The 13,227-nt window shown below is 36.8% G+C and overlaps 1 protein-coding gene across 2 annotated transcripts in view; it reads right to left on the bottom strand.

The window, feature by feature from the left end:
- Positions 1–4,019: 4,019 nt before the first annotated feature.
- The window catches only part of LOC149282199 (dynamin-like GTPase OPA1, mitochondrial), a 45,165-nt gene continuing 35,957 nt past the window's right edge, over positions 4,020–13,227 (bottom strand). For both annotated transcript variants that reach the window (XM_089498476.1, XM_089498477.1), the window contains exons 26-27: positions 12,865–12,975; positions 4,020–4,084 (exon numbers count right to left, since the gene is read on the bottom strand). In XM_089498476.1, the coding sequence (XP_089354602.1) occupies positions 4,020–4,084; positions 12,865–12,975 (176 nt within the window). The remainder of the gene's footprint in view (positions 4,085–12,864; positions 12,976–13,227) is intronic.

Genomic DNA, 13,227 nt, shown 5'->3' on the forward strand with positions numbered 1-13,227 from the left:
GAAATGAGGTCAGAAAGAAATCACACACCCACCAGCTCACTGAATTCATTTACCTACCTCAGTGCACATTCAGGGAAAATGAACAACGGATATTATAAAGCAGAATGAAGCTTTGGGGTCGGCCACTACAACGTGAGATGTGACAGGACTTTGCCTGCCTTTAGTTTCTTTGTGTCATGTACATAATAGGAAAACACAAACTGAGCAGCCTTAGGATCTGAGTTTTGCTATAAGACAGAGCACATTCTATTCAATATGCTAATAGCATTGCAGACGGCTGTGAATGAACGGTACCAGAAAAGCCCACAAAAACAGATTTTCACATGAGTCAGAGCTCGAGACGCTATACTAGGTCAAAGTGAACATTATACTGAGATCATTCTATAATACATTTTGGTTACATACATAAATAAGAACTGAGTGCAGTTAATGAATAGTTAGATTTTTTTTTCAAAGTTGTGAAGGAAACAACTTTTGGCACCAAAGGGCCAAAACTAGAAGTAACCTGTGGTGGCTCATCTATACAGTAACACGAGATTGAAGCTGTATTTTTGATCTGCCAATTTTAGTATTTAATATCACTTAAAATCTGAACATTGTCAGATTATAAACAAATCTATTTGCTTTAATCTGTTAAAAGGAAAAGCCAGAATAAACAGGTGCTAGTAGTGTTGTTGCATCTTATGAGTGGCTACCAAAATATTAAGACGTTTTGACTTGTTGGAACATGGAAATCTTCAACTGCCTCTGGTGAAGGAAAACAGCGTTGTCTTATACAGGGAATAGTAAATATTAGTATGTGATGTGCCATGATAAGGAGCTACAGAATGATAAAGTTGCCATGCAATTTAGGCAAGGGTAATTTTAGTGATACTCATGGTTCCTGACACAATCAGCAGCATTCAGGTTGTGATTCACAAGAGGATGGTGATTCTTCATTGTACAAGGTAGCCAAATTTAAGATGTTGGAGTCCATAGGTTGGTTATGGACTGCTGGGAAAACATATCGAAGGAACTGAACAGTGGAATGCAAGCTACAACGTTGCAAAGAAAGACAGTTTTTCACTTAAGTAACTGGAAATGCTCTAAAAGTAGCTGATGGATGGAACAAATGTTTGCCGTTTGCAACACAATTTATTGTTATTGTAGTGATATTACTGTCTAAATTCCAAGTGGGTTCCCAAAATAGAAACTGAGTAATACAATAGGAAAAAACCTAACTAGTAAAATGTATACATAGAAAAGGCCAAATTAACCGCTATTCTTAAAGCTGTTGTCACTAAACTTTGGCCAAATAAATGGTATCATCTACAACTAGAAACTGTTAATGAGGTAAATATTAATGCTCACTGCAAAATACTAAAAAAGCACACACACACACACATATATATATATACACACACACATACATACATACAGTGTGTGTATAATATATATATATATTCTGAGGGCATCTAAAAGCTAGAAGCCCCACATACAGTAAGTAATTCAAAAGGGAGGCGTTCTGCTTATATGTCAGTGTAATTATATCACAAACATTTTCCAATAAATCTGAAGACACAATTCACGGAACACGCACCTGTTACGCTCAACTATTTCCATAGCGTCCGTGCAAATTGATTTTCTAGATTTTATTTTTTGTTAAATCCAGTAACGTTTTGCACATGCTAAAATCTTTTATCAAAGTATGGGAGACAAGGTTAGAAGATTAAATGAACATTGTCATCTTAGAACAAATGAGAAATGGTTACATGATAGAAGCAAAAGAATGTTAAAAGGTCTTTGATATATGATCAAGGATTTCATACATCAATCCCTGTGGATTTTTCTTTAATAATGAAATCCCCAAATTCTAGAAGAACACGTATCAGAGCTAGATTAACATTTTCTCATTTGGAATACCGAGGTGCAACATTTCCTCCTTTGAATGTTATGTCTAAAAGTGGTTAAAATTATTCACTATGTTCAACGATGACTTGCTTAGGATTACATTATATAAATATATTTGGGTGTTTACGCATTTTGCAATTATAGGTAAGGCATGTGGCTTTATAACAGAAAAAGATTATCTGTTGGCATGAAGTACTAAAGATGCTGTTCCACTTAGACAAGAAAACTCTAGCATTTGTAATTTTATTCTTTACACTGAATGTTTAATTGCATAAGATCAGCATAACAACTTTTAAGAAGTATTTTGTTTGCTTCTGAAACAACATATTAGTTAATCATTCCCTAAAAAATGAAAGATAAGACAAAGAAGGTGGGGCGGCGCTATACGTTAAAAAAAAAACAGGAGACAGGAGCTCTCATTGTCATTTTTAATTCAATTTCTGACCAAATACATTGCATGTAATAAATACCCGGGATTTTTTTTACCTTTCTTTCTTAAATTCATCATGCTGTGTACATCAGTAAGGTCACACTAGACAGACAATATTTCATCTTGCAGAGTATTCAGAATGCATTTTTTGGGGTACTAATAGAACAAACATTCTACGTTCTGGGGGTTATATGTAACACATTTCATTATGATGTCGAATTTACACAAACATGGATAGATTCCCAGCCGTCTATATCACATTAGTCTGCAACTGCCGGCTCTGAAATATTCTGCACAAAATTGTAAAACAGTGGACACAAAATACATAATCTGAGTAATTTTAGGATTTATGACCAACCATGCACATTTTTAATGTAGGTTTAGTGGGCCTGTTTCTTATCCCTTTGCACTATGCAAAATAAGAGCGTTACTTCAATAAATATGTGCTGTTTCAGTTGTAAAAATAAAATATAATCATTGTAGGGCAAATAAAGAATCCATAGTTCATTCTTCCTTTAACTAGTCTTGAAGAAAAAAATGTCTCTAAAATGTGTATATATAAAAAAAGTGATTTTTATGATATTTAATGTAATTATTCCCGCCAAGCAGTCAGAGGAACATTCAAGTCTGTACTCCATAAGAACTCCTAAAGCATAAACAGCTCCATACATGACCTTACAACGTCTTCTAAAGAGCAGCAATGTCAAGTGCATATGTACTTGGATAAAGCAAGATGTTTGCACGGCTTCAGGAATAAGCATACACCAGCGACAGATAGACATTGTGAGCATTTTTAAAATAATATTTTGTTTTAGGCGAGAGCCTGTACACATACAGACATTGTTAATGTGGTGCAAGCATTCATGTGTTGTAACTCACCTGTATAAGAATGGGATATTCTGCAGTGCACTCAAAGGAAAATAAATATCGGATTGTAATTTAAAGGAAGGCTCTCAGCGTTAACAGCAGAGTTTACATGTGCTATTTTGAAGGAGTATACAATTCCATATCCTCTGGAAATGGCCCAACATTTAGATGCTCAATAAATTAATTTGATATTTACCTGAATTCATCACTATATATGAGTTCAAATGAAAATATGGCACACAACCATGGTAACGTGCATTCAATGCCTGATGGGCTGAACAGGATTAAAATAAGCGTTATGGTTACCCATCAGAGATTGAGTACCTTCTTTCTAGATAACCAACAATACAGCACACGCTTACTCTAAAGACGGGGAGCTTCCCTTTGTATAGGAGCAAGCACTTTGACCAGCGATGTAGATGGTGTGCAGTACGTATATGTACAGCACCAAAAAAATATTGTAAATAGTGCTAATTATTTATATACATATTCTAAAAGGACACTGTTTCCCCCAGGTTTTTTCTTCTATAAGTAGACGAAAGTGCAGTACAAACACAGGCCAGCAGGAACAGGCAGCCTTCTCCTTCACAATAAAAGCTAAGTATCCCTTTTCAATTTCTGGTAGATTGAACAAAGGCTTCTATACTGCCTCCTTTCTGAATTTCAGCAAATGCCCCAAGAGATCAGATGATTCACGAAAATTCATCATTTTCCTAATAATCTGAGAAAGGGGAAAAAAAAAAGGAGATGCCGATTTGTAAAAGTTATACATTTGCACAAAAAAAGATAGTTCTGTATAGATGCCTTTTAATTACCTTTTAAGAAAATGCTCCTACTTTTCTTGATGGAGCGCTTCAATAAATGCTTCTAGCTTCTCCTGTATTTCTCGAACTTTTTCTGGAAAATACATGGAAACATTCAGAATAATTTTTTATTGCCAGATATTCATCAACATCGTAAACACTTATTGCTGAATCCTTTATATTGGTGGTTCACTAACCAAGGAGTTTTGCACATTTATGCATTATGAAGGGTCAACCCTGGTGAGCCTCTCTTGCATGAAGGCCAGAGCCGAGAAACATTACTATATACATTTCTAGAAGTTATGCATGATGGTCAGCAGATTAAATGCTTCAACCCACTGCAACTAATAGAAAATTAAATAAACACCCGAATGCATGTTTGACTTTAGATTTTGTCTAGAAAACAAAGAGGTTTTAATCAAAATTGTGGCCTTCTGCGCCCAATTGAAGAAGAAACCAGAGGTCCCAAAAGCTTATGCAACTTAAAATTTATGGGGGGCAAAAAATGTAAACTAAAGACTTTTTTTTTCTTGGGCTACTATGGCTATAGCTATTCTCCTTCAATATAAAAAGATTGAAAAGGGGAATCTCTTTTCTACACCGTACCGATTAAGACGCTCTATGTCACCGCTCTACTTAATAAGTACAAAGTGCAGCAAAATTCATTTCAGCATACGTTCAAGTTTCTGTTCATGATATGGTTTTATTAGTCAGAGGCATTATAAAATGTTCTGTAAGGGGAACCTTGTAGGTTGTGCGTGAAAGGTTAATGACAACAACCTTCTCTTTGAATGTTGAGTTGCTTTGGCTCATATCTGTCAGACCCACTTCACTGTAAATAGTATGACCTATTAGGGGGAAAGTGCCTTCTAGTATTAAATAAATTTGTTTGAAGCAGGTTTTCCCTTTGCTAGTTAGGTCCTTAGGGCTTATATAGCTGCAAAGACCAAGGCTCTTGTTTCCCAAAAATCACGTCTGGATTGCAGTGCACCTGTTACTCCACATTGGTCGTCGTCCATTCCAGAATGATTAGTAATCCTTGAGTTTGCTTTTAACCTAATAGCCTTATTCTGCATATCGGTGGTGGAAATGTATATCTCTCAACCCAAACAAAAGGTCAAAGTTGCTGATCCAACACAGCGAAATCAAAGAACGTGGTCTTACAAACTGAGATGAGTTAACATTGTTAACAGAAGAGGCATGTTCAAGTGTATAACTTTTTAAAACTATTTTATAATATTAAAGTACAGTTTCCTGTATTTTTTAAATTTAATACAGGAGCAAAACATATGAAACCATCAGGTAGCACAATAAAATCTGCAGGTACTCTAGAAATACTGTAAAGATGACATCTCAAATATACCGCAACATGATACAGAAATATTCCCCATGCAGAGCAAATTTACAGATATCTGTACAATTATCACGGATGTGTGGGTGGGTTTATTGAAATCTTTATCTGTCTAAATACATTGATTATTTCCTGTATTGTTCATTGGAATGAAGTAAAAAAAAAGCCCACTGCCTACCTACAACACCTCATCAAAATGCACCTGATTACACGCAACTTGGCCTTTAAGAAAGCCGCCAAAGGCATTCCGTGATATTTATTGCTGTTTGAACAGAATAAAAACTGCAGTTTAGAGGTGTAAATGCCGGGCCATTGAAACATTAGCGTAGTCGGCAAACGTCCTGTGTGTCACTAAACAGTGCGAGTGCATTCAGTCCCATCTCTAAAGCAGGAAGGTCGCTGCCACCCACGTAACGGCAAACAGCAGCTGGCTGCTACACACAGCATCCCAGGCTTATCCTGCCGAGAGGATACCTTTACCCTTTGTGCAAGCGATAGGAAACTGCATCAGTACAAAGGTGAGCTCCTTGTGGGACACGCTTGGATGCTCCGACTCTCAGAGGTTAAACTGCTTAGGAAATAACGCACAATCACAAACCTATTAAAAACTAACGCAACTGAATTTATAAACAAAACTGTTTGATAGAAAACATTATATTACACTGTTTCTATGCATTGTCCAAGGTGTAAAAGAACTAAAGTAATAAAAGGTAGATGAAGTGGGTAGGCTCACAATTATGTAAAATAGCATTGCACTTAAAACATAGGTAAATATTTAAATAGCCATAACTGTCACTTGTTAGAGAACTATTTAATTCTGTATATAACTGCAACAAAAAGTACTACAGTGACAAGTTAGATTTATATTTTCCAGATCAACCATTTTATGTTCCTTCCGTATGCCATGATCCCATATCTACAGCACAAGGAGGAGGATTTAATACAAGTTTTACTGTGTGTATTATACCGTATTTGCTCGACCCACAAAATTTGAATATTAATTGAGGAAAAAAAAGAAAAAGACTGAATATAAGTCTACCCTATAGGAAAAAAGTTTTGTTAGTAAACAATTTTTTCATATTTAATAAAAACTACAATTGAGAAAAATGCATTTCTTATTTTTATTTCCTTTTGTTTGCCAACCTGCCCCTCAGTTATGCACATCTGCCCACAGATTTGCCTTATACCCACCTTTATGCCACTCTGCCCCCCAGATATGCCTTATATCCCCCTATATGCCACTCTGCCCCCCAGATATACCCTATATCCCCCCCTATATGCCACTCTGCCCCCCAGATATACCCTATATCCCCCCCCTATATGTCACTCTGCCCCCCCCCCTTAGTCTGCACGATGCAATTTCATTTAAATTTATATTCGAACAAATACATTATATAGACTATACATTAATTTCTAGTTTTAGGGGTTATTTACAAAACTAATATCACAGCCAGCCTACTGCAAGGGGACAATATGGCAGCGTTCAACAAAAAAGAACTTGGGTGTTTTTAAACATCTAAAAAGAAAAATAAAGAGTATTAGAAGTCATCTAGAATCTAAAAAAAGAATAATTAAAACTTAAATTTTGTTTAAATTCCTTTATCAATTAAAACAATAATACTATTAAATCTACGACGACAGATTGCTCCCAAAACAACAAGTTAATTCTCGGGCTTTAAAGACATCATATTGTAAGTCTATCTGCACACTGACTAAAAACAATCCTTGTAGGAAATCTTGGAGGGAAATGCCCTGTGAACAGGACACTTTTGTTCTAGCAGTCCTTAATTCTGTAATATGCTCCCCTCTTCATATACTTCATCCGGTGTACTGCAATTATTATTCACATACATTTTTTTAACTATATAAAAAGATTGATGCCGACAGAGTTGATGACATAACCACCTTTGAAATATACAGTATACAAGTAGTTCCTACTGCCCACCGCTTTGTGAGTTGTAGCCCCTTTTTAAAAAATTATAGCGACAGCCACCAACACCACTGCTGGGGGCACTCATGAAATCCCATAATATGGTTGGTCCACGTGTATATTAAAAAAATAAATAAATAAATAAATAAATATATATATATATATATATATATATATAGTACAGAATTTCATGGCGCTATATGAAACAAATTATATATATATATATATATATATATATATATATAGTGTATAACTGTGCTTAGAGGAAGTACCTCACTGTTTTAGCCATTCTTCTAGGGTCTGCAGTCTGTAATGTTTTTACCCCAAAAGAAACTTTAACATCCAGTCTTAATCAGAGAAGGTATCGCAGAGGTAAAAAAACTGGATATAGACCAATGTGTTATCCGTAGCTTTCATATTGCAGTTTTTGCCACTTACGTTGGATTTTACATAATGAAATGATACAGTGATTTTTAACTCAATAGATGGTAAAACTAATCTTATAGAATAAGGAAAAGTTTAGCATTTTAAGCACCAAGTTCACAGACTAGCATTTCCCACGCACGATTTTCAGAGGGAAAACATTTAAAGAAAGGAAGCCACCCAGGCAGCCCTCAATGAGACAGGGCATCAATTATCACCTGTAAAGAGAGATTTATAAGAGGAGGGCTTCTCGTTTTCCCATAAGACAGTAAAACAGATGGGGAGTGAATGGACGCCCAGCAGGTCAGGAAAACACAAGGGAGGAGTTTGCCGTCTGAGCTAGGCCTTCTCCCCGTACAAAAAAAAGGGGTCAAGACTGAAACAGTATGGCTGGGTGCTGGAAAAGACCCTTTCCAAGCCCCTCATCCTGCTGTTAAAACAGCAATAAATACTAATAAGGCCAGTGATTTTAGGGTCCTACTTTGGGACGGTATCCTCAAAGAACATAAATCAAGGCAAGTTGCCATAAATGTCAATAGCACAAAAAAGAATTAAGAAAAATTTGGTTATTTATATGGAGAGGCAAATACAGAAGTAGAATATAGAAAACTACGGTCGTCTAAATCACTAGTCCACTTTTGTTTTATGCAGTAAGCAGTTCAAAGCAGCGTTATCAGGAAATGCTGACCAGCTACACATACATTAAAGAGTAGGATATAGATGCACAGAAAGCCTGGTATCACTCCATCGTAATCTTCTAGTGTTGACATCAAATAACGTGTCTGGTCTACAAGGAATGCACTAAAAGCTGTAAGAGATCCACTTTTTTTTTTAATTTTTTTTTTTTTTTTTTTGAGTCTGGCTCCCCATCAATAACTTTAAGAAACCACAGAACCACTTGAGTCTTTCTTAAAGTGGGATTTGCACGTTAAGTAAGCCAAACATGTTCATGTGAGGTATGCTACCGATGTTTCTAGGCCTTTCCCCCCAGGGAAGGGGATGATTTCTCAGTAAAGCTTCTCCTCTCCTGCAACATCTCAGGATCTCCTTTATCTTTAGAAAGATAAACAATGTATTGTTCGGCTTAACCCTTTTATGGCTCAGACTACTGGCAAGTCCATAAATCAGTGTTATTTCATGATTATTATATATTTTTGAAAGTCTGACTTAAAGAGACGCTCCAGCCATCACATGCACAACTTAACATAGGTTGTACACTTCTCTGAACAAACTATGTAGCTAAAACTTATCTGACACAACTTCTCCCACTCTTCCTCTGCACCCCCTCTAGATTGTCACCTTACACCTTTACCTAAAGAATTGTCTGTTCTTTGGCAGATCCTTTAAACGTATGTACTGTAAGAAGAGCTGCATTAGTTATTGCCGCTATATAAATAAAACATAACATTTTTCCCCATCCCTCCCTATCTGTGTTAAACTGAATGTATCTCCTTGTGTCTGGGCTCTAGAATTAGCCACTTCAAGAAAACAAAACTGAAGCCAAAGGCGGACAGTGGCAGGGTCAGGGTCAGGGTAAAGAATGCATATTAAAAGTACTTCAGTTTGTCCCTTTAAGGGGCAACTGTAGTGAGAAGAAAATGTTTCTTTAAATTCCTTAAACACTAATAACATCATAATTGCAGTAAAACTTTAATGAAAAGAAATACCTTTTTCAGCTCCCTCACTCCCCATATAGCAGGATGGGCGCATCCATATTGCATAAAACATTGGTCAGATCTGACTGAAGATCCTTGTCCCCGTCTGTACGTGGCTGTTCTACATGCGTGAACCATCACATACAGACGGGTTCATGGGAGTGTGGGAGCCGGGGGAAAAAAGCTATTTCCTATATCCTTTCATTAAAGGTTTACTACAATTATGTTATTAGTGCTTAAGGACTTTAAAGACAAAAATGTTACTCTCTACAGTCATCCTTAAGTGTATAGTGAAAATCACGAGCAAGCAAAAAAAGTGCACAGTCAAGTTACTGCGGGCCACTAGCTAATATAGGTAAATAAGACACATTTGTGTACATAAAGGAGGCAGACAGGCAAATCTGGGAAGTCAGCATGATGTTTTTTAGAGGCCAGAAAGATGCACACCCGCAGCAATCAATATAAAATGGCACATAAAATTTCGGAGTCATTCCTACCACGCTCCGGTGATTTATCAAGCCCTTGGTTCAACAAAGAAAAGCTTGTTACTGAAGATCAATGCGTGAAACGGTCAACTAGTAAAAGTCAGTGATAACAATAAAATTCAGTAAACAATCTGTATCATTGCTTGCATATTTTAGCCGCAGTCTTGGAATGTATGTATTTTTTTACTTGCACAGACAGCTCACATAACAAGCAGTCTGTCTTCCTCAAAGAGCTTAATTGGATAGAAGGTCCGGGGCAGCTGACACCCTGTGCTCAATATTTGTGGCCAAGGCATTAACAAGAGATGTCTTTATGTATTGCCAATATAGTGGAACTGAAGGGAAGTCACGCTGTGGAGTCACTGGTCACATGCTTCATAATGAACCGGTTTTATTGCACAATCAGCAGTTACTCCGGACAAGCTGTGACCCTGATCATTCATTTTGGATGCTTTGTACAAGGAATTTTTCCCAAAGTAGAAGGGATACTTAACTCCTTACTCACCACTATAACATGATTTGCTCAAACCTGTATTATATTTAGATTAGAGCCAAAATAGTTTTCATCTTCTAGAACTCATTCTGTCTATCCATTAACTCTTCCTTGAAAGACCCACGTATTTTTATTTAAGTTATATAAATCATACCGCTTGCTTGGTGCAGCTTCTTATGAAGCATTTCTGATACCGGTCCATAAATCGTGGCCGCACTTAATTGGCCCAATCTATTATTAAGACAGCTATGGGTTTTAAATTTACAGATTTGCAGTTCAAGCTTTGGTTCAGCCCAAAATTTCAGGTTCACACAGCCACACTGGCCAGGAAATTCCGTTACCAACCTGATGGAAACGGCGGAACCGTAATATATAGAGATAAGGAAAGGAAGAATGAGAGGACAAGTCTGGACAAGTGCATTGTGTACTCCGAGCAAAGCCAACGGCTGCTACCTTGGCAATGTTGTAGCATTCAGCTGTATAGAGTAGTAAACAGAGCAGGTTGGCCATGCTTCTCTTCCCCCCGGGTCCTCAAAAAAACAAAATATATATATAAAAGGTGATTATTGTTTACCTTATTTGCATGCTCCTACCCAGAATCCCTTGTAGTTGTGGCAGCACCATGAGATTTCTGAGGGAAAAAAAACAAGCCTTCTGGCTTGTTTGGTGTCTGTAGATGAGTGTTTAATGCTTCTACTACCTATATATAACTTGTGAGCAGTACACCAAGGACTGTGCAGACCGAATCCTCGACAATGTAACAATAAAGCCAATGGGGCGATTGTCCCTGTGCAATATATACACTACTGTTCAAAAGTTTGGGGTCACTTCAATTTCCTGCTGTGACTCACTCTTTAGCGAATAAAGCTCCCTTCGATCTAATTGCATACAAAAGAATTCAAATACGCAGACACTGCTGTCTCCAGTGTGGATATTGTAAATTCTAGAACGACACACAACACAAATGAAAAAAAGTACGTGGCAGAGGTGCTCTTCACAAAGAAATGAGGGAACAATGCTAAGGCCGATAAAACTGCCTGGTAACCAGCACACAGTCTTTAAGAACCGAGTAATAATAAAAGCAGCACAGCAACCGTGTTAATTGTTATCGGTGGCAAGGAGTCTGCAGCACAGCGGACAAGCCTGGACAAGCATGGCGTCCTCACTGAAATACCTACTACTGTGTACTATATACATTTCAATTTTACACAAATTAAAAGACAAGTGTTTAGAGAAAAGGGGGGGGTATTGTTCTTAATGTTGATCAGAATATGAAAAGAACAGAGCAAAACCTGGAGTTCTTTTCATATCTACATACTTTCCTTTAAACAAGGATTCCTCCTGAATTATACTACCTTACCTTGAAAGTCAAAGGTCGGCGCTAAGAGGCTATGAGAGAGAGAGAAGTAAAGCTCTCAATAGTTTATGGCAGCACACAAACTAATCACAGTGGACTGTAGCTACAAGTTTTCTGATTTCGTTTGCACTTAAAATGTAGAATATTCATTGCCTTTGTAGGATTGTCATAGGCCATGGATTCATAGATTAATAGTCTTGCTTTGATGATCATCCAGAATATTTTTGAAGTGTATTCATCATCATAAACCAAAATCGGCTCAATTTATCTAGGAACGTTATATGTGAAAGGGTATCTTCAAATGAGGTCAAATGTTTGAATAAAACAAATTTAACACTTGAGATTCAGAGGCTTAGATGTAATGTAAGAAAGTTGTACTTAAGTAAACAAAAAAAGTAAATGAATTGAAACATACATGATATCCAGAATCTAAGACAAGACCAAGGACCGATTAAGGTTTGATTTTTTACATAAAAACCAGACAGACTAGTTTATATAGGCCATCAAATTCTGATTAAAAGGGGATATGCGTGTGTGTGTGTGTGTCAGGGTGACACAATCAGTTCATAATCCAATGTATAACTACGTAGGTGAAAGCGTGTACATGAATCTTAAGAAAGTTATACCCAGTTTTATATTTTTTATAAACTATTCCTAAAGAAATATTAATGGTAACAAGGCAAAACACTAGCTTTGCAAAGCTTCTCTAAGAATTGTCTAATACATCAATGTCTAAAAGTCAAATACGCATTTAAAAAACGGGGAAAAAAAGGATAAAAACGGGAAACACTGCCATCTATAGTTTGAAACCAGAACTAGCATTTTTTTTTTCTTAGTTACACGAGGGAATCCAGCAGCAGAACTAGTTTATTAACATCGATTTATCTATCCATGAGTGTAACTAACTATCTTGTATCTGCACGCTTGGAACATATGGGTTTTGTCCCACCCATATTTAGCAGTTTATTCACTAAACCTGGATTTTTACAAGAGCTGAGCATTTCAGCTCACTGATTTGACTAAGCATTATAAGTTTACAAGCCATCTCTCACTGATGAAACTATGCATTATGAGAGCCATCTTAGCACGTCCTGCAGGAAAACCCCTGTGTGGTTATGCTGAAGTGTTCCTCCAATAGTAGTTTTAGGAGAAAAGTGATACGGGAAAGTTCTCTACTTACTGAGATCTTCAGCTAGTTGGACCCTCTTCCCAGTTAACAAGTTAACCTTTTTGTCACTGTCATCAGCAAAGTCTTCCAATACTTCCTTTACGTTTTTCTCTAGACGTCTTACTGAAACAAAAAATAATAAAAAAAATGGAAATTTTTACTCACCGTAAATTCCTTTTTCCTTAATACAGCGGCAGTACTATTGGGTAAAGCTTTCTTCCCGGACAAGAAGACGCTACAGCAAAGAAAGGGTTAAAAGAGAGGAAGCCTCCCCCCTTACCCATAAAGCCAGGCTTACCCTGAACGAGTCAGTAAATAACAAGAACACAAAAACTGAATGCAAAAATAATTTATTTAGGGAGGGAAAGCCATACT

This window comes from Sceloporus occidentalis, unplaced genomic scaffold (assembly GCF_023333645.1).
Source record: "Sceloporus occidentalis isolate IW3139 unplaced genomic scaffold, rSceOcc1.0.p SCAF_121, whole genome shotgun sequence".
NCBI classification, from domain to species: domain Eukaryota; kingdom Metazoa; phylum Chordata; class Lepidosauria; order Squamata; family Phrynosomatidae; genus Sceloporus; species Sceloporus occidentalis.